At 47.2% G+C, this 20,697-nt stretch overlaps 1 protein-coding gene across 8 annotated transcripts in view; it reads left to right on the forward strand.

Moving 5' to 3' along the window:
• LOC123632509 (katanin interacting protein) overlaps positions 1–20,697 on the forward strand; it is a 167,964-nt gene that overhangs the window by 85,193 nt on the left and 62,074 nt on the right. For 7 of the 8 annotated variants that reach the window (XM_045542850.1, XM_045542851.1, XM_045542845.1 and 4 more), the window contains 3 exons: positions 2,298–2,565; positions 7,772–7,903; positions 20,022–20,179. In XM_045542850.1, coding sequence (XP_045398806.1) covers positions 2,298–2,565; positions 7,772–7,903; positions 20,022–20,179 — 558 coding nt within the window. The remainder of the gene's footprint in view (positions 1–2,297; positions 2,566–7,771; positions 7,904–20,021; positions 20,180–20,697) is intronic. The other variant, XM_045542849.1, reaches the window with a different exon arrangement.

The raw sequence follows: 20,697 nt of genomic DNA on the forward strand, positions 1-20,697 counted from the left end.
AAAGTCCCCAAAAGTCTCAACCCATTATAGTGTCAACTCAAGTCCAGAATATCATCTAAGCCTCATCAGCTCAGAAACCCAATTCTCAGCATTGACATCATCTAAATTAGTTATGTGTGAGACTCTGGGTATGATCTATCCTGGGGCAACGTTGCTCTCCATCTGTGGACTTGTAAAACTAAAAAAGAAAAAAGTTATCTGCTCCCCAACTCAGTGGTGGATCAGGCCATAGGATAAAAGTTATAGACATTCTCCTCTGAAAAGGGGGAAATGAAAGAAAAAAAGGACTCACCAAAGTCAAGCAATTTCAAAACTCCATGAGCTTTCAAGGCCTGTGAACAATTCTCTACGGTTCGGGGCTCCATTCTCTTGGCCCACAGCTTCATCTTTGGAGTCATTCTTTCTTTTTCAGGAAGAGTAGCGTGTATCTGCAGATGAGTAGTTTTATCAGCCTATTTCCTGCCTATAGAATTTTTGGGAGTCTGACAGCCTTCTTTCATTTTGTTCTTCTTCCCATTCAGTCCAGCTGGCAGTGTTTCTGCTGGTATGACATTCTCAAAAATCTTATGGGACTCCTATGTGTGTCTCTAGGATTCACTCCATTAGACAAGAGGCCCCTCTGCAAGTTTTTCCTGGAAAATCCCATCTCCATTCCTGGCCTCTGCTGAGATTTGTAAGGGGATCTATGAGCCACATGTCCAATCTCTTCAAAGAGCCCTCTGTACGGCTGAATACTCTGAACTTTGGATCTTCCTGGTACTAGCAAAAGGTTGACCAGCCAGTCCCTTCATTTTCTCTCCACAGCACACTTTCCTGACAGCGACTCTCCTAATTTTAGCATCTTTTGCAATCTGGATAGGCTGAACATTTTTCCAAATCGTCAAGTCCTAGTTCCTTTTTCCTTAACAGTTCTTCCCTCAGTCTGTCTCTTTCCTCTCACATTTTAATCTAAGCAGCAAGAAAAAACCAGACAGAACCTTCAACACTTTGTTTGGCAATCTCCTGAGCTAAATATCCAAGTTCATCGTTTCTAAGTTCTGCTTACCATGTAGGACACAATTCAGGGAAGATTCTGCTTCTACATAGCAGGATCCCCTCTCCTGCAGTCTTTAACCACATCTACCTCATTTCCTGAGCTCACCAGCAGGACCTTTAACGTCTACATTTCTATAGATGTAAGTCTGTAAAGGATGATAACTCCGCGATGATAAAAGGTTTCTGTACAACTGGATCTAATAATAGAGCTTAAACTTCCAGTGGTACTTTGAGTTTGGCTTTGGGCAGATCATTTCATAGGCTGGCGAAGCATATCAGTCAGGTCTCTGTTGGTTGCTCCTCACTTCCACCTGGGCCCTCACTGGTCCACAGGTTCTGGGGATTAGGACATGGACATCTTTGGGGAGCCATTATTCAGCCTACTGGAGTAAATATTAGGTTTATTGGTCAGTCACCAAACCTTTATTGATTCTTTCTCATTTTCTCAGAACTATGTTAGACACTACGAGGGCTACAGGGGTAGTGTAGCTAGGCTAACCAGACATACTGGTTTGCCCAGAGAGTCCCGTTTATACTTTTTGTCCCACTGTAACTATAGTGGTACCCTTTTTCCCTTTGAGAAGTATCTTGGTTTGGATGATCCATTTTCTGGTCACTCTAAGTATAGATCTTAATGCTTAGCCTTAAGGAATCTACAGTCTCTTGGAGACAAAAGATATATATGAAAACATCATCAAGCAGTTGTGGTTAAGTGCTAAATATGCCATGTAGATGGTGCTAAACGTCCCACAGTCTGCAGGACAGCCCCCGACAACTGTCCATCGGCCATTTTACCATCTGGAACTGAAGGGTCATTTGGAGGCTTTTGGGATTTCATATTCAAAGTGTGGACCCTGGACCAGCAGCTTCAGGCTCACCTTATTAGAAATGTTAAATCCTTGAGCCCCATCCCAGGCCCCCCTGAATCAGTGGATGGGACTCCACGATCTGTTTTAACAAGCCCCAGGTCGTATCATCTGTGTCTCTCTTACCCTTCCCTGTCATTCTCTCTCTCTCTCTCTCTCTCTCTCTCTCTGTTTCTCAGTGGCATCTCAGGCAGGGACAAACACCACAATTAATACTATAAATACTGCTCTGTCCAGAGAGTTGCTCATTTTTCCCTGACAGCACATGGGTCAAGATGATATTGTTAAATGTTAGTTTGGTGAGAATAGTTCTTTGGTTCAAATGATCTGTTTTCAAGTAAGTTTTTCTCAAAAGTATCATATTTATTTTTCATCTCTCTTCTTGGCTTTTGGCAGGAGCTGAGAAAAAGCCTAGAACTGAGCGTACATCTACAAAGGAAGCAAAAGGATTGTTCCAGTGACGAGTATGACTCTATTGAAGAAGACGTACTCTCTGAGCCTGAGCCCGAGGACCAGGTGCTGATGGGCCAACCCCGAGAGGAGCCTCCTCCCCCCAGTGGGACCTCAGTGCAAAAGGATGTTCCCAAGGACCAGGAGACAGGAGGACGCTCTCCCCAGGGCCCAGACACCCTCGTGGTCCTGGAATTTAACCCGGCTTCTAAAAGTAAGTTTTATCTTAGGTGGCATTTCTTTGCCTTTGATGTCTCTGGATCTAATAGTAGTACTTAAACTTCCAGTGGTACTTTCAATTTGGCTTTGGGTAGACCATTGCACAAGCCAGGGAAGTCTATCCGTCTGCTCTCTGTTGATTGCAAGAGGCAGAGGCTTCCAAACGACCCTGAAATTCCAGATGGCAAATGTCTGAGCAGATAGTTGTGGGGGCTGTCCTGTGCATTGTAAGATGTTTAGCAGCATCTACATGCTAATACGGAGTAGCTTAAGCAAAAGAGACTATTTATTGGCTTGAATAACTGAAAAGTCCAGAACTGTAGCAGGACCCCCTTCCCCCTTCCCCCTTACTTCTCCCTTCCCCCTTCCCCCTTCCTCCTTCCTCCTTCTCCTTTCTTTCTTCCCTCTCATCTCTGCTTTCCATTCTTAGGTAGTCTCTCCAACATACAGAATTAGAATTGCCTTCCTATGAGACATTGGCTTTGCAACCCCATCAGAAAGTGAATTTTTCTTTCCTATAAACTCCAGCAAAAAAGTGCCAGACCTGGCTCTCAACCCCACACTGGGTCACATGCCATCTCTGATCTAATCACCCTAGCTCTGATTGGCCAGGTCCAGCCAACAGGACTGAGGGGTGTGGTTATGACCACCCAATCACATGGACTGATGGTGCAGGAAAGGTGGTTTCCACGGAAAAATTGAGGTGAGTCTGAAGGAGGAGGAAGGACCCTGGGGAGGCAGAAACAGCAACTGTCTGCTGGAGGAGGTTTTCAGAGAAGATTCTGGAAAGTACGGTGAGCAGAACAAGTGGTGAGAGACAAGGAGGAGAGAATAGGGCTCGGGAGGCAGGGAGAGGCCTGCGTGCAACAGTCTTTGTCCCCTACGCGGGACTCAGGCTGGCTCAGCCTCTGCTCGCACCTCTCTGTCCAGCCCAGGTGCATCCTCACAGCTGGGTGTGCCAGCCAAGGCCACACTGCTGACCCAGAGTGAACCTGAGTAAGGAGAAATGAGGAAATCTGTGAAATCAGGTAGTGATTTAGTTTGTCAGGGCTGCCATGACAAAGTACCACACGCTGGGTGGTTTAGGCAACAGACATTTATTGTCCTGTCGCTTTGGAGGCTACAAGTTCAAGGTCAGGAGTCCATTTCTCCTGAGGCCTCTCTCCTTGGCTTGTAGATGCGGTCTCCTCCCTGTGTCCTCACGTCGTCACCCCTGTGTGTGTGTCTGTGTCCTGATCTCCTTTTCTTAGAAGGGCACCAGTCACAGTGGATTAGGAACCGCCCCCCATAAGAACTCATTTTACCTCAATTACCTCTTTAAAGACCCTTTTCCCAAATACAGTCATAATCAGGGGCGACTGGTGGTTGAGACTTCAACATATGGGTTTGGGTGAGAGGGACACAATTCATCCCATAACTGACAGCCCTGGAAAACCCACACCAGTGGTTGATGTCTCCGGAGAAGACATCTGTCCATCAAGCATGCTGTCACCGTGTTCTGTCTCACCTGCAAACCCTTGCTTGGGCTGTCCTTTCTGCTGGGATGACCACATTCCCTTTCCTCTCCCCTCTGAACCCTGAAACCTGGCTCCCTGCTTTTCCCTCGAGACTCCACTGCGAGGTTGCTTCTTCTGCAACGCCTTCTTTTCACTCCCACCGTGGCCGTGGGGGTCAGGCCTCCTCTGTCCTCTTGTCGCATCATCGTGGCGCTGCTCTCACTTACCAGAGAGTTGTCTTTCTGTCCCCACGCCCTCCCCGCTCACCAGCCTGCGACGCTCTGCCAGGGCATAGCCAGCTCTTCCCCTCCGTTGCTTCCCCAGCAGGCAGAATACACCTCGCACTTTCCAGCCACTCAGGAAATCTTTGTCAGGTAAAGGAAGGTGTTATGCCACCTGCTAGAGCATCAGGTGGTCAGGGCCAATGTTAATAACGCTCCCGGGTGACACCAGCTGGGACTGCAGGGCTGCAGGGGAAGATGGCAAGGGAAGGACAGGGCTCTAAAGAGGTTGTCTGAGCTCTAGCCCTGGAAAAAGTGGGGGCGGGAAGGATATGAGAGTCATTTCCAGTGTGAAGGACAAGGGCGCAGAACAATTAACACCAGGCACAGTTTGAGAGTGATACTGGGGCAGAAAGCAAAGAGAGAACTTAAATTTCTTGATATTTTACGTTTTTTTTTTTTTGTTTGTTTTTTGTTTTGAGACAGAGTCTTGCTTTGTTGCCCGGGCTAGAGTGAGTGCCGTGGAGTCAGCCTAGCTCACAGCAACCTCAAACTCCTGGGCTAGAGTGAGTGCCGTGGAGTCAGCCTAGCTCACAGCAACCTCAAACTCCTGGGCTTAAGCGATCCTACTGCCTCAGCCTCCCGGGTAGCTGGGACTACAGGCATGTGCCACCATGCCCGGCTAATTTTTTCTATATATATTTTAGATGGCCAGATAATTTCTTTCTATTTTTAGTAGAGACGGGGTCTCGCTGTTGCTCAGGCTGGTCTCGAACTCCTGACCTCGAGCGATCCACCCGCCTCAGCCTCCCAGAGTGCTAGGATTACAGGCGTGAGCCACAGCGCCCGGCCGACATTTTACGTTTTTTACAATGAGATTGCTCAGCCGTCCCCCCAACCGCTGTTGTCTGCAGTGATGTCTGCTGCGGGCAGGAGCTGTCTGCTGTCACCTCTCATCTGAGGCTTTTCTTTTTCTTTTTTTTTACGAAGTTCCAGCTCTGTTTACTCATGAGTATATACATTCAATGATGCACTCTCTTGCTCATAAAATGTATAATTTATATAGGTTGCTGGGTCAATATAGGATAGGAAAAATTCAAGGCAAATGAAGGTAACTTTAGTTGTTTTGATGCATGTCCTATAGAAAATGTGGGCTATTTTGTTGACTTTTCTTTTTCCCCCGTAATTATTCTATCATCTGAGGCTTCTTTAGCCCTGCAGGAGCCAGGCTCCCACTCAGAGGAGCAGACAGAGGCCGAGGGCCCTGTTATAAGGTCTCGCGGGACTGGAGTTCCAAACTAGTCCTGAGCCTCTACTCAAGAACAGCCAGCAGTGACCTAAAAAGAAATGCGTGGTTCTGGGCTGTCCATTCATTCACTCCCTGGGCACCTGTCATGCCCCAGGCTCTGTACTGGGACACAACTGGCCCAGTCTCCTGTGGCACCACATTCTAGCAGGGAACAGACAAGAAGCACATAAATACCTCTACGGTCAAGCGTCACCTAACAATGGGGATACGATACAAGAAATATGTTATCAGGGAATTTTGTCATTGTATGGATACCACAGAGTGCGCTTACACAAATCTGCAGGGGACAGCCTACTGCTCCAAGTCTATAAACCTGTACAGCGTGTCACTGTACTGAATACTGTAAGCACTTGAAACACAGTGGTAAGTATTTGTGCATCTAAGCATATCTGAACATAGGAAAAGTACAGTAAAAATGTGATACTGTAATCTGTGGGACCACTGTCATATATGCAGTCCATCATTGACCAGAATGTCCTTAGGACTGTATGTTAACAATTGCCAACATTTATTGAGCTTTTGTTAACACGTGCCAAGCACTATTCTAAGGACCTTCCCTAGAGTCCCTCATTGAATCCTCACCACAGCCCCAAGGAAAATACTGCCATTGTCCTGATTTTATAGATGGGGAAACTGAGGCACAAAAAGATCAAGAAACTTGCCAAAGGTCACACAGTTAGGAAGGGGCAGACCTGAGGTCAAAACTCCAGCCATCTTTGAGACCAGAGCCTGAGCTCTTAACCAGTAGGCTAAATAAATAAACCAGAGAAACTTAGGAAGCAGTAGTTGGGCTTTGGGGAGCCAATGAGTAATCCCCTCATGTCCCCTCGAAAGTTGGGAAACGTGAGAGATGAGACTGTGAGAGAGAGAGCCAATGTTCCTTCACAGCAGATAAGGGCTGGATGGTGGCATTCAGCACTGCCCCTCAGAAGCAGCCAGCCCCACCCCAGGTGTTGGCTGATGGGAGGGGGCTATGCGCCCTGAGGACACCGTACCCCCCGAAGAAGGAGAGAGGAAGTGGGGAGGGGCTGGGTCCAGCCTCCATGGCTTTGGGCCCCCACATTTTCTGATCCTATCCATCTGTCCTCACTGTGCGTACAGGGCGAGTGCCCGGCACGGACGAAGGCAGAAGCTATTTTTCCACTAACTGGCAAAGGGACAGCTGGTTCATGGGTGAGTTTAGGAATTCAGGGAAGAGGAAAGACTGGTACCCGACAGTCTTAAAGGCTGTGAAGATGCTAAAACAGGATGCTGGGGCTGTGGGAGTGGGGGCCACTGTATCTAGAGCGGTGAGGGAAGCCTCAGGGGAGGAGGTGTTGAAGCTGGGACAGGAATGACAGCAGGACCCAGCCATGGGCACAGCCATCCAGGTGCAGGGAGCCATAAGCTCAAAAGGCTCCAGTGAGTCCTTCTGGTGCTCGGGGACCTCTGCTGGCTCAAAGCCCTGGAGCCACTGTCCCCAAACTTGACCCATTTGTAAACCTTCTTCACAGTTTTTTGCCATAATCACAACCCCCCTGTACTATTTTTCAACTTAGGTAAATCAGTCACCTACCTTCCTAACTTCCTTCCTTCCTCCCTCCCTTCCTTCCTTCCCTCACTCCCTCCTTTTCTCCCTTTTTCTTTCTTTTATAACTGTAGGTTTGTTCTAAGCAGTAATATTTTTGAAACCAAGGGTTTGACATGCCGGCTACATATTTTTTCCTTACACATTAAGATATATAACTGCTTTAAAAACATTTACCCACCTAGCATCTAGAATCGCAGCTTGGTCGGGAGCATCTTAAGGGCAGTGAATGTGTTTTACTGCGCTCCCTAGACTCCCAGGTGGCCTTGGTTGCACCACTACCTGATGTGGCCTGCCAGTTAACCCCAACACCCCATTGATTGTGACACTTGTCGACATTCAGAAATGTTAAAACTTGAAAACCTGTGGGTGTCCTGGAATATTTCATTTATTTACCAAAATGTGGCTCTGGGCACAGAGTGTCTCAGCAAACTTGTTTTGCTGTCGGCATTGTTCACATCTCTAATCCCAAACTAGCAGGGATGTGGAGTAGTTGCATAAATATTTCTTGAATGAATAAGTGAAGGGATAATAAACAAATGCCTGAACAGAATGCCCAACGCTGCTTGCGCTCAGTGTCCGACAGATAAACAATTGATTTCCTACAGGTAATAAAAGAGAAAGGAATTTGTCGGCAAAGCGGAAGGACAACGCTGAGGTCTTCATTCCCAGCAAACCCGAGTCAAACCTGAATCCCCAGCCCCCGGCTGTGTTTCCAGACCAAGAGAGGACTTGCTCCAGTAAGAATTCGGGGGGCCCTGGAGCAGGGCAGCAGGGGAACAGGGCTGGGCCATTCTCAGGGGGTGCTGTGATGGGAGGCTTCGCTCCATTACCCTTGCCCGCAAAGGGCTGAGCTGACCTTTAGCAAATGTATTAGGGTTCTCCGGAGAAACAGAACCGAGAGGAAATGTATACATAAAGAGAAAGAGATTATTAGAAGGAATTGGCTCATGCAATTACAGAGGCTGGCAGGTCCGATCTCCAGGGTGTTCAGCAGCTGGAGACCCAGGCAGAGCTGATACTCCAGTGCGAAGGCTGTCAGGGAGGAAGAGCCCATGTGCAGATGACGTTCAAAGGCAGTCTGCTGGAGAAGTCTCTCTTACTTGGGGGAGAGTCTGTCTTTTTTTTTTTTTTTTTTTTTTTTTTTTTGAGATAGTGTCTTGCTCTGTTGCCCAGGCTAGAGTGTAGTGGCGTCATCGTGGCTCACTGCAACCTCACACTCCTGGGCTCAAGCGATCCTCCTGCCTCAGCCTCCTGAGTAGCTAGGACTACAGGTGCATGCCACTGTGCCTGGCTAATTTTTCTAATTTTAGTAGAGATGGGGTCTCACTTTTGCTCAGGCTGGTCTTGAACTCCTGAGCTCAAGCAATCTTCCTGCCTCTGCCTCCCAGAGTGCTAGGATTGCAGGTGTGAGCTACCATGCCCAGCCCCTAGAGAGCTGGTCTTCGACTGATTGGGTGAGGCCCACTCACGTTGTGGAGGGCAATTTGCTGTACTCAGCTGATTAATATGTTAATCTCATCTAGAAATGCCCTTTTAGAAACACTCGGAATGATGCTTGACCAAATATCTGGGCTCCCTGTGGCCCAGTCAAGTGGATACATAAAATTAACCATCACAGCTGCTTTCTGATTCTACAACCAAGGCATGCTTATACTTGAAAATTTCTTTTGTTTTATTTTTAAATTAATTTTCTTACTTTATATGGATAATAATACATGCAAATAGGATAAGATTCTGAAGGTACAAAAGAGCTTATGGTGAAAGACTCTCTCTTTTAATGAGAGATTATATTTATTGAGCACTTACTGTGAGCCAGCCACCATTATAAGCGTTTACTTCTATCTTCTCACATAATCCTCATAACTGCCTTGGAGATAGGTTCTCTGAGGCTTAAAGCGGGCGATTCACACAGCTGGAATGTGGCAGCTGAGGGTTTGTAGCAGGGGCTGCCATGACTTGGTTGACATTTCAAAAAGATCCCTCTGGCTGCCACATGGAGCCAGGGTGGATACGAGGTGACCAGGGAAGAGGCCAGGTCGTTCAGGGTGGAGAGGATGGTGGCTCAGTCTCTGAGTGTTACCAGTGGATGGATTTGGACAGTAATTGGGCTTGTTAAGGAGTCAGTTATAGGTAAAAGACTTGTTGTGACTTTTTATCCTAAACAACCGAGGGTGAGAACCGGGGTACTGGGGAGCCTGCAGTGATCGAGGACCCTGGCTTGTCATGTGGCTAGGTGCTATCATTTAAATATTTGTCCCCTCCCAAACTCATGTTGAAATTTAATCCCTACTGTGGCAGGATTGAGAGGTGGGGCCTTAAAGAGGTGATTAGGTCATGCAGGCTCTGCCCTTGTGCATGGGTTAATTCATTCGTGGATTAATGGGCTATCATGGAGTGGGACCAGTGACTTTGTAAGAAGAGGAAGAGACACCTGACCTAGCACAGCCCCCTTGCCGTGTGATGCCCAGCACCCCCTCGGGACACAATTGAACCCAGAACACATACCTTCATGGACAGTATTTTGAGAAATAGGGCTTAATTAATTAATCTATAATCTACCTTTTTCCAAAGAGTTGTGACGTGGTCTAACAAATGACACACGGTGTATAGTACAAGACTGTAAAAAAACGTGAGGAAATGAGGGGTGAAGAGAAAACAAGTGTAGGAAAAGAAGATAAAACCAGGAGGTGAGCAAATGAATGCTTAATGTAGTCACAGCTGTGACTGTGAGGTTCCTGGCCACCAAGGCAAAGAAGCATGCATTCACATACAGATAGGTGTCACTGGGTCCATCTGATAAAAGTCAGATAACCAGCTGTTCTGGTATTTGGTTCTTAGAGCAATTTGTCCCATCCATACTCTTTTTCTTTTTTCTTTCTTTTTTTTTTTTGAGCAGAGGCTGGCTGTGTCACCTGGGCTAGAGCACCGTGGCATCCACTTAGTTCACAGCAACCTCAAACTCCTGGGCTCAGGCGATCCTCCTGCCTCAGCCTCCCGAGTAGCTGGGAATACAAGTGCACACCACCACACCTGGCTAATTTTTTTCTATTTTTGGTAGAGATAGGGTCTTGCTCTTGCTCAGGCTGGTCTCCAACTCCTGAGCTCAAGCAATCCTCCCACCTCGGCCTCCCAGGGAGCTAGGATTACAGGCATGAGCCACCACACCCAGCCCCATTCTTTAAGAAGAAACTGTTTGAGGTAGTAGAATCTTTATTTTAAATAGGTTTGGAGCTCAGGCTTTAACTAGTAAATATACTTCATTCCTACCTAAGTCACATTTGAAGACAGAGTTCTGTGGCTAAGAGGAAAGTTGAAAACCCCAGCACTGCTGCTACCCTCACACTGAAAGGGGGTTACAGAAGAGCCACGTCTCCCCCAGTATTGGGCTCTAAAGGCAGCAAAAAGTGCAGGAGGCCAAAGCTACCCTTAGAAATCCCTCTTATTGGTGATTAAGTGCAGCATATATGGCTTAATATAGATTGAATATATAATATACATCTCATCTCTCAGCAAGCCCGAGAGAGTCAACTGTGGGAAAAATCACAGCTTCTTGGCTGAGCCCCAAATGAAGCAGTTGGCCTTGCGTAGGGCCTGGGTTTTGGGGGAAATGTGTGCTTTTAAACACTGGCATCATGCTGAGGGCACCAGAATGTTCATACCACCAGAGGCTCATGGAACCCGAGACTTCCTGCGTGGACAGTGGAATCACAAACCAGCTCACCCTGCTCCAGGCAAAATCTGGAGGGTGGGCTGCTCACGTGCTTTACTTCGTATTGGGAGGGCTGTCTTTTTTGATACACAAAAAATTAGACTTTTTATATCTTCTTAGTGAATTGAACCTTTTATCATTATGTATTATCTCTGTTTTGCTCTAATAATGCTTTTTGCCTTAAAGTCTACTTTGATACAGAGATACTTCAGATTTCTTTTGGTTAGTATTTATATGGTGTATCTTTTTTCATCCTTTTACTCTCAAACTTTCTGTGTCTTTAAATTAAGGTTTGTTTCTTGTACACAGCATGTAATTGGTTTTTATTTTTATCCTCTAACAATCTGTGTGTTTTAATGGGAACATTTAGTTCATTTACGTTTAATGTAATGGCTGATATATTTGAGTTTAAATCCACTATCTTATTGTGTGCTTTTTATTTGTTCAGCTTGTTTTATGTTCCTCTTTCTCTCCTTTCTTGCCTTCTTTTGAACTGATTGCTCCGTATTGTTCCTCTTTTTTTCCTCTCCATTAGCTTGTTAGTTATACATCCTTTTATTATTTTTCTAGTCATTACGAGAGATTACAACATGCATTCTTGACTTATTAGAGTTTACTTGAAATTAGCAAGTTTACCACTTCTCATTCAGTGGAAGTACCTTACAGCTCTGTAATTCCATTTACTCCCCTCCCAACTTAAATAGTGGGGCCATGCATTTTAATTCTCTCTAGGTTCCAAACCCCACGAGACACTGTTATTATTAATTATTATTATTTTATACAGTCAGTAGTAATTTGGATTTGCCCATATTGTTAACCTTTCTGTGCCCTTTACTCCTGGCTACTTCCAGGTCACCCCCACTCTCAGACTGTACCCCCTGAGTCTGCACAGCTCTGCTCAGCTTCCCAGCCTGTGGCAGCCTCTTCAGAATCAGTAGCATGTTGAGAGGAAAGGCCTCGAGATGTTGGCTTCACCTCTCTGGTTTTCTCTCTCCTGTCTGCTATTGGTCCTGTAATTCTTCATAGCCCTCTTTTACCCTGTCTGCCTTCAAAAAGATTTTTTTTTTCAAGCAGATTTTATAATATTTGGTCCAGGTTTTCTAGTTGTGTTCCAGGGAAGGTTTGGTCCAAATGAGCTAGTCTGCCATTCCAGATGTGTAACCTATTGCCTGCACTCTTTAAGGAGGTATTTCTCCCCCTGCCCTTTTTTCTTGGACTAAACCCATAAAATTGAATTTGTGTCAATTAAATGTGCGTATGATGCAACTCCACGGTAGCTTCATTCTTCTCTATCACTGTAATTGTCCCTAATTCTAATGAAAGGGCCTCATATCCTGTATTACCCCAGCCTCTGTCCATAATGTTTCCGAAAAACTAATGTGATCTCCTTTCAGAGACTATAGACTCCTTCAAGAGACTGTTGTCTTCTTGAGGGTGAAAGAACATTAGTCTTTAATGCAGAAAGTTTACTGTCCAAGTTGTCAGAGTGCTCTAGGGAGGTGATATATCTGAACCACTTTCCCCAGACAAGCTGCCAACCACGGAAATAAAGTAACACCCCTCAACATGAGTGAATTAGAGAACCCTGACAGCCCTGTAGTTAGCGTTCCTGCCAGGAAACCCTGCAACAGAAAGGCATTTTGCTGAAATGCAGAGCCTCACATTAGTCAGTGTCCATTAACAGCAAGTGACAGAAATCCAAACCGGCTTAAACAACAAAGGAAAACGTGTCACTCACAGACCTGAAAATTCCAGGATTGTAGATTTGGTCTCAGGCATGGTAGGATCCTGGTGCTCAGATGCTATCACGGGAAGCTCTTTCAACACTTAGCTCTGCTTTCCTCTAGTCCAAGTTCTCAAACTTGGACATGCCTTAGAATTACTTGCAAAGCCAAGTAAAACACAGATTGTTGGAACCCAGCTCCAGGGGTTTGGATTCAGTGGGTCTGGGGTGGAACATAAGTTTTTTTTTTTAAATTTCAGCTTATTATGGGGGTACAAAAGTTCAGGTTATATATATTGCCCATGCCCCCCCATCCCCCCGAGTCTGAGCTTCAAGTGTGTCCATTCCCCAGACAGTGCACATCGCACTCATCATGTAGGTATACATCCATCCCCTCCCCCAACCCCCCACCTCTGTCCGATACCCAATTGGTGTTATTCCCAAATGTGCATTTAGGTGATGATCAGGGAAACCAATTTGCTGGTGAGTACATGTGGTGCTTATTTTAATTCCTAGCAAGTTCCCAGGTGATGTTACTGGTCCAGAGACCACACTTTGAGAATCACATCTCTAGTCACTGTCAGGCAGGCATTGCCTTTGTGGCCCAGAGATGGCCCCCAGTGGCTCCAGGCCCCCTTCTACCTGCTTTGCAACCCCAGGCAAAAGAGACCATTCCTTTTCTAGTTCCCGTGTGAGTCCAAGAACCAGCTCTTTTCTGAGCCAGTCAGTCTCCATTCTCCAAGGTCAGGGAGAGGTAGTTCCCTCATGGGCCAGGCTGGGTCAGGGGTGGGGTTATATCCACCCAACAGACTAAGCAGAGTGAGGCAGGATGGTTCCCCAAAGGAAACCATGGGTGCTGTGAAGATCATGGTTCCAGAAAGACCAAAAGCTGCTGTTCATTTCCTATAAAAATCAAACACACAGAACATTTTGCTACAGATTCTTCAGAAGCAGGATGTGGAGTGACAGACTGTAACATCCGAGAGGAAAGAGTAGAAGTCATTTAGTCTGGGGCCCTTGATGGCCTTCCTTGGAAATCACATGCAGTCCTGGGCTCGAGGAGAGATGGCCACAGAAGCATGAGTGTTAGGGTCACAGACAGCTCCTGCCATGGAGAGGCCCCAAAAGAAGCTTTAGAGGTGAGAAGAACACAGGCGTTGACAAGCCAGGGATGTCAGCTGGTGATTTTCGCCTAACAATCCACCCCAAAATGTGGCTTAAAACAGCAGCCCTCTTATTATCGAGTCCGTAGGTGGACTGGGCAGTTCTGTAGTGAGCTAGCAGGTGGCTGAGCCAGATGGTCTAGGACTCTAGGACAGCCTCACTCGCATGTCTGGCAGGTTAATTTGTCCTGAGGACCTTGACTGGGACAGCTCATCCTGGCTGTGTGTGGTCTTATTATCCAGCACTTGTGGTCTCGGGGCAGCAAGAGAGAACAAGCCCCAGCATGTGCATGCTTTTTTAAGACTGCTTGATCATAATCGCTAACCTCCCGTTAGCCAAGAGCATCACCAGGCCAAGCCCCACTAGAGAAATAGACTTCACCTCCTGATGGGAAATGCTGCAAAAATCACATTGCAAAGTGGTCCCCGTACAGGAGTGGGAGGAATTTGTGGCCATTTGTTGCAATCTCTTGCACCCTAGGAAGCAGGTGGCCTCATGGTGCTGAGGCAACTTGAAATGCATGGAGGCTTCGGAGTGCTCGGGTGTAGATCGTTGTTCCAGGGTGCACCCCCCCCTTCTCCACCTGCCCCTTGGATTTTCGAGATGAGGATGGACCTCTCAAGAGAAAACAGGGCTAAGTCTGCCCTGGACCTTTTGCCATACAACATGGTGTACAGTTTCCAGGCCTACCAGGCATAGGACAGCAGGGAATGAATGGGGTACACTGGGAACAGTGGAGTACTTCTGCCCCCATCCGAAGGGGGTGCCACCACCCAGCTCCGGCCAGTGGTTGCCACGTACTACAAATGCTGGTCCAGGGTTGCCAGATGGTGTACTTTTCAAGAGATGCCAGGAATCCCAATTTTCAGGTGGATTTCCTCTTTTTTTTTTTTAAAGCTTGGCATCCATGTCCAATTTTTCTAAAAAAGTGAAAGTTACACAACACATATCTGTGGGCAGGTTATGTCTGTGGGCTGCTGGTTTCTGATTGCTATAATAGACCCTTGTTGTTCTCAGATTTAATATTTGCCATTTCAGTGGATTCCCAGGTGACCTCCAAGGCCCCTGCATGTAGTAAGGGGTAATTTTGCAGAGATTCCGAATTTGAGCTTTTTGAGTCACAGCTGGCGGGTGGGAGCAAGTCACCGGCTGGTGAGCCAACCAACAGTCTCATGGCCTCACATCTTCTTTGTGACATGTGTTGCAGTCATGGTAAATCTCCCGAATTGATACGCCTTTTCTTTCTCTGTAAGAGAAGAGAAAGCCAAGCGCTGGTGAAACAAAAAGAAAGTGAAGTTCTCAGAAGAGGGATGGTTCTCAACCAGAAAAGAGCAGCTTGGGATAAATTAAAATGTGCAATTTGGCTTTTGCTGGTGGCACAGATTTACTGTGTGAATAAATCCACCGTTCTCTAGGTCTGTGATGAGAATAAATCCACCTCCTGCTGGTTCAGGCCAGCATTCGCCCAAGTGAGCAATGGGAGCATCAAAAAGAGTTAAAAGGTGGTCACCTCGCATGGCGTGAGGGAATGCGCCGCAGGGATGTGATCTGGAAGGACTTGGGCACCGTGTGCGGGCGGTGCTGGGAAGCTCCGGCAGGGCAAGCTCTGGTAGTGGAGCTGCAGAGCTGACCTTCACTTGGAGAAAGGGTGATTGAATTTTTAAAAGCATCTTCTTAGCATAATATGACTCAAAGTGCCTGGTGATCACGTTGCTAGAAGAGCATTCCCTCACTAATGAAAGACGCTCAGGGCAAAAGGGTTTGTGCAGATAAAACTGGTCCCTCCTGGAAGAAAATGCCTTCATGAATATCCTTTTCCAGGAAGCAGCAGCGAGCACAGGGCTGCAGCGGCCGAGGACAGTGCGCCTCACGGCTCACAGGCCATGATAGCAGGCTTCCTAGTATATCGGGGGGTGCGCTGTTGTACCCCAGCCTCAGACCAGTGAGGCCCAGGAGGGAGAGCCTCTTGCCCATGTATTGGCAGTAAAAAAATAAGGGTCGACACACGGCTCTTTTCAGACAGATTTTGTACGTGCTTTGTGCGGGAAATGGAAAGGAGTTCATGAATTTCAGGTTCTGCTTGTCCTGGCGCTGCCCGAGCCCTCCACCAACACTGGCGTTTGCACCCCAAATGTCAGGGTGCTTGCATGTTTGCCCTTTATGTATAGAATTGTCTATAGGGTCTGAAGGAGGTTTGAGTTTTTCAGCTGTGATTTACTGCAGATGATGGAGAAAACCATACGCTTTCGTGAGAGTCACAAATACTGAGATTTACAAGGTTTGGGATTGAAGTCATTTTTCCTCCATTCATTTGAAAAAAGTTATAATGCCAGGTGCCAGGGATATGATGGTAAATAAGACGGGTGTGACCTCATGAAGTAGCTGAGGCCCGTAGGGCTTTGTGGCCTCAAACCCACGAGAACAGAGCTCCCAACCTCTCCACCTGCCTTGCCATTCCTCGGCGTGCCGAGCTCTGCCCACTTCGGGGCCTTGGCACCTGCTATTCCCTTAGCCTGCAACAGCCGCCACATTTGGGTATTCACAGGGCTCACTGCCTTCGGGCTTCCGCTCAGAGGTCCTCTTCCTGGACTGTGCCTTTCCAGTGCCAGCTGTATCCCCTCCCGTCATGTTTCTACCCTGTGCACATGCCTGTCTTTGTCTGGTTGTGCTGTGCGACTGCGAGGTCTGGGAGGGCAGAGTTGTGCCTGTTCCGTCCACCTCTGCACCCAGAGCAGCAGCTCGCCCAGTGCTGTGCAGGTCGCAGGCCTACGTAAGGCAGTGCCTTTGGCCTTGCCCATAATGCATTTCTACGTCGGGGGCCAGGATGTGTCTGCACTTCAGGGAGTTTCGACTCCAGCTCCAGGATGTAGCTCAAGACCCCATCCTTCAGCTTCCAGCACTTCTTGTCCTATCCTCGCAGCTACTTCAGGGACCTGATCCTTTTTGCCAGGAGTGAGGAAAATCCCTGTGGTCCTCCCCACCCTTTTACCCACCCATGTTTCCATCGCAATGAGAATCCCACCATAGCTTGCTGAGCAGAACTCCTTCTAAGCCTCGTATTCTCTGCCCCTGTTTGTTTGACCTTCTCATCCCTCCAGTTGCAGAGCAGGCCAAGGAACTGATGAGAAAGGCAAACGAGGAAAGGCACAGCAGCCTCGAGGGGGTGAGCAGAATCCCGGGGCCACATTTCCAGCAGCTCCTTACTTTTCTGTCCCCTGGAGCAGCACTGGAGATGATGACAAGAGACAGTACATCAAAGTCAGGAAGTGACCCACTTTATGTTTATCGCCCAAGGCCAGCCATGCATAGGTACCACGAAGGTTCCTTTGGGTGCGCTTGACCTTCTGGGACAGCAGCTTGGCCATGGCGTGGCCTGTATTAGAGCAACCCCAAGGTTCTGTTGGCCCTCACAGCAGTTCTTAAAAATTGGAATAAGTCAAGAACAAATAAAATTAAGGGGATTTCACATAAATTTCAGATTCTAGCTTTCCTTGGGAAAAAAAGAAAAGAAAAGCATTTGAGAACACTAGGAACACAGTCCTGTATGGTAAGAATTGGCTAGAGCTGGGAGGTGTCTCCTTATTCAGTGGCACTCAGCCCCTGGCATTCAGCGTCACTCAGGGTGCCTGCTCTGGTCCCTGGGCTGTTTGCATTCTCAGCCCCTTTCCTGGGTGCCTGGCATTTTAGCTTAGCGTTCCCATAAAAACCCACCATCCAGCAGCCCCGTGCCTGGCTATCCTGGAAGCCAGCCCAGCAGAGCTTCTGTGTGTCCCCTGCCCTCTCCTGCCAATGCCATTCTTGATGTTGCTATTTGAACATTCAGATGCAACGTTCTAGTAAGAGCAGAGCAGGAAAGTCAAGTGCCCTGCAGGGATCTTTAACAATCAACAGCTAAGGTCATGAGGATGGAAGGATGCTGTTTTTCAGCAGGCCTTGCACAAGGTCACATGTATATATAGAACCCTCCAGAGGTCATACCTGTAAAGTCCCAGTCAGTTTGTTAGAGGCCAACACGAACACCAGTCTTTGATATTACTGTTAAATGACCCAGTCCAGTCGCCTATGTGAAATTCACATCTCCAGCCCAGGCTGCCCACTCAAACTCCACACTCTGGCATGCACAGGCCAACTCAAGAGCTCTGCTCTGATGCCAGACTCACATGTGAACCCGACTTGCCCCACACTGAGACCCTACTCTTCCCTTCCAAGCCCCCTCCTCCCACACCCTCCCCCAGCTCGGTTGAAAGCAACTCCATCTCCCACTTCCTCGGACCAAACCCTTGGAGCCGTCCTTAATTCCTCTCTGCCTCTCCCACCCACGCTGGACTGTCAGGAAATCCTGCTGGCTCTGTCGTCAGTGGTTATCCAGAGTCTGACCACACTCTGCATCCCCTCCTCCGCTGCTGCCTTCTGTCACCTGGACAGCCCCTCACTGGGCTCAGTGCTCTCACCCTCACCTCCCCTGAGCCTCCTCCACTCGGCACCTAAGTCAGATCCAGCCCTCCCCTGCTCTCAGTCCTTCAGTGGCTCCCGTTTCACTCAGGGTAAGGGCCTCATAGCGACCTGCCCACCCCACCCCTCTCAGGCCTCCTGTCAGCCTACACCCCCAGAATGCTCCGCTCCTGCCCCACGGGCACCTGGCTCTTCCAGAACACACCACGCGCCTCCCACCTTAGCTCTGGTGCCTGGAGTGCACTTCCTTGATCCCCCGCAAGTCCCACCCTGCTGCCCTGCACTCATCTGCTTTTCATGGTTTTCCATGTCGTTTTCCACCATCTAACACTCTATTTTTTTTATTTTATATTTTCTCTACTTACTGTCTCTCACCATGAGGGCAGGGGGTTTGGTCTCTCTGGTCACTGCTGTGTCCCCAGTACCAAGAACAGGGCCTGGGACAGATAAATATTTGCCCAAGAGATGAGATTTAGTAGGTCAAGCCTCTTTAATCATCTCAACAGAAATATTTTGAACAGTCTATATTTTAATGGAACTTTTCTTAACATGGGAAAAATCCAAACATAATAACTGAGATGTGACAATGACCCCAAGTGTCCATTACCTGGCCCTGGCAATAATCAATGTGTGACCAGTTTCATTTTGTCTGTATCCCTATGTGTTCGTCAGATTGTTACAAAGCAAATTCAAGTCTTCATATAATTTTATCTGTAGTTATTTTAGTATTCTTTTCTTTTTACGGCTACATGCCACTCTATTGGGTGGGTGCACCATACTTTATTTTATTTAACCAGTCTTGGTCCTTTTTGCATAGCACTTTATATTTTATAAAACCACTTTTCCATTCATGGGAACCTTCAGAATCAACTGCAATTTCACGATGCTTTTTTTCTTAAATTGGACTGTAATTACTTGGCAATACTTGTTACCCATGCAAAAACAAAATAGAATGAAGCAAAAATACTGCAAAATACCCATCTCTCTCCATAACCTTGTTATTATTATTCCTTACAGATATTTTCCAATATTCCTTACAGATATTTTGTTAGAGGGTTAATTTTTTTGTAACTTTGTATTTTGATACAATTTTAAACTTAAAGAAAAGTTGCCAGGATAGTACCAATGTCAGTTCCACCCTTCACCCCAATGCTCAGATTCACCAGTTGTTAACATTTTGCCCCTATTGCTTTTTACTTTATATTTTCTCCCTTCCCACCATATATATGTATAGTTAGATACAAATTGTATATTTATATATAAAGAAATATATATTTATGTACATATATGTGTATGCCCTCTTGTCTATAAACTATATAAATAGTATAGATAGAGGGCATATATGTGTCCGTGTGCGTATATAAAAATATTTTTTTAACTATTTGAGATTAAGTTGCAGACATCATTCCTCTGTACCTCTGAACACTGCAGTATGTATCTCCTAAAAACAAGGGCATTTATTTTACAGTACCATGGTACACTTAAGAAATTCAGAATATTTAGCATTAATACTATTCTCTAAGCCACAGACTGTATTTAAATTTCCCCAAGTGCCACAATGATCTTTACAGCAGTTTTCCCCCACCCAGGACCCAGTCCCAGGGCCACCACTGCATCCAGTTGCCATGCCTGCCTACTCGCTTTTAATCAGTTCTCCAGGCCTTTTTTTTGTCTTTCACAACCTTGACATTTTTGGAGAGTACAGGCCAGTTTTTTAATAGAATGTTCCTCAGTTTGCTGTAATAGATTTTGAGCTCCACTCTGAGCACGTAATCTAAAGGAGCATCTTCCTGATTTCTGCCCCCAGGACCTGGAAGCCGGCGAGAGAGACCCCTCTCTGCAACCCGCAAAACCGTTCATGAGGCTGAGGACCGAAAGGAAGACGCCTCTGCCGTGCTCCGAGCCATCCAGGTGGAGAACGCAGCCCTGCAGAGTGCGATCCTGAGCAGGAAGGCCGAGCTGCAGGTGCGTGTGGGCAAGGGGACAAGGAGAAGGAAGCCAGGAGGACGCTGGGCTGCTCAGGGCCCAGGCAGTGTCTGAGCCGCAGCTGAAAAGAGCACGTGGGGAGAAGGGAGAGGGGCAGTGGGCATTGCTGACCTCAGACACCTCTGCGTTTCCACTGTCCTCAGTCGCTCACTGACCTGCCAGTGTTCCCATTTCTTCCACCTTCTTTTAGCCTTTTGTTTACTTCAGAAAGCCTCAGGTGGGTGCTAATCTGCCTCCAGTCTTTGCTGATTTCCCTGCAAACCCTGGAGACCTTAGACCAGGGTTGCAAACTGGTGAGTCAGTGAGAGAATGGAGTAACCAACAAGCTTGGCCTCCCTGGAGAGCATGAGCCCTTCAGCTCCCACGGTCCTTGCTGCTCCCTGTGTCTACCCCTGGCCTGTTTCACTTGTTCCTGAAACTTCCCTGGGCATACAGGTGTTTGAGCTTGTGCCTGCTGCCTTCGGCTTTGACAACCACCAGGAGGAGAAATGGTGAGG

This window comes from Lemur catta, chromosome 2 (genome assembly GCF_020740605.2).
Source record: "Lemur catta isolate mLemCat1 chromosome 2, mLemCat1.pri, whole genome shotgun sequence".
In the NCBI taxonomy this organism is placed as follows: domain Eukaryota; kingdom Metazoa; phylum Chordata; class Mammalia; order Primates; family Lemuridae; genus Lemur; species Lemur catta.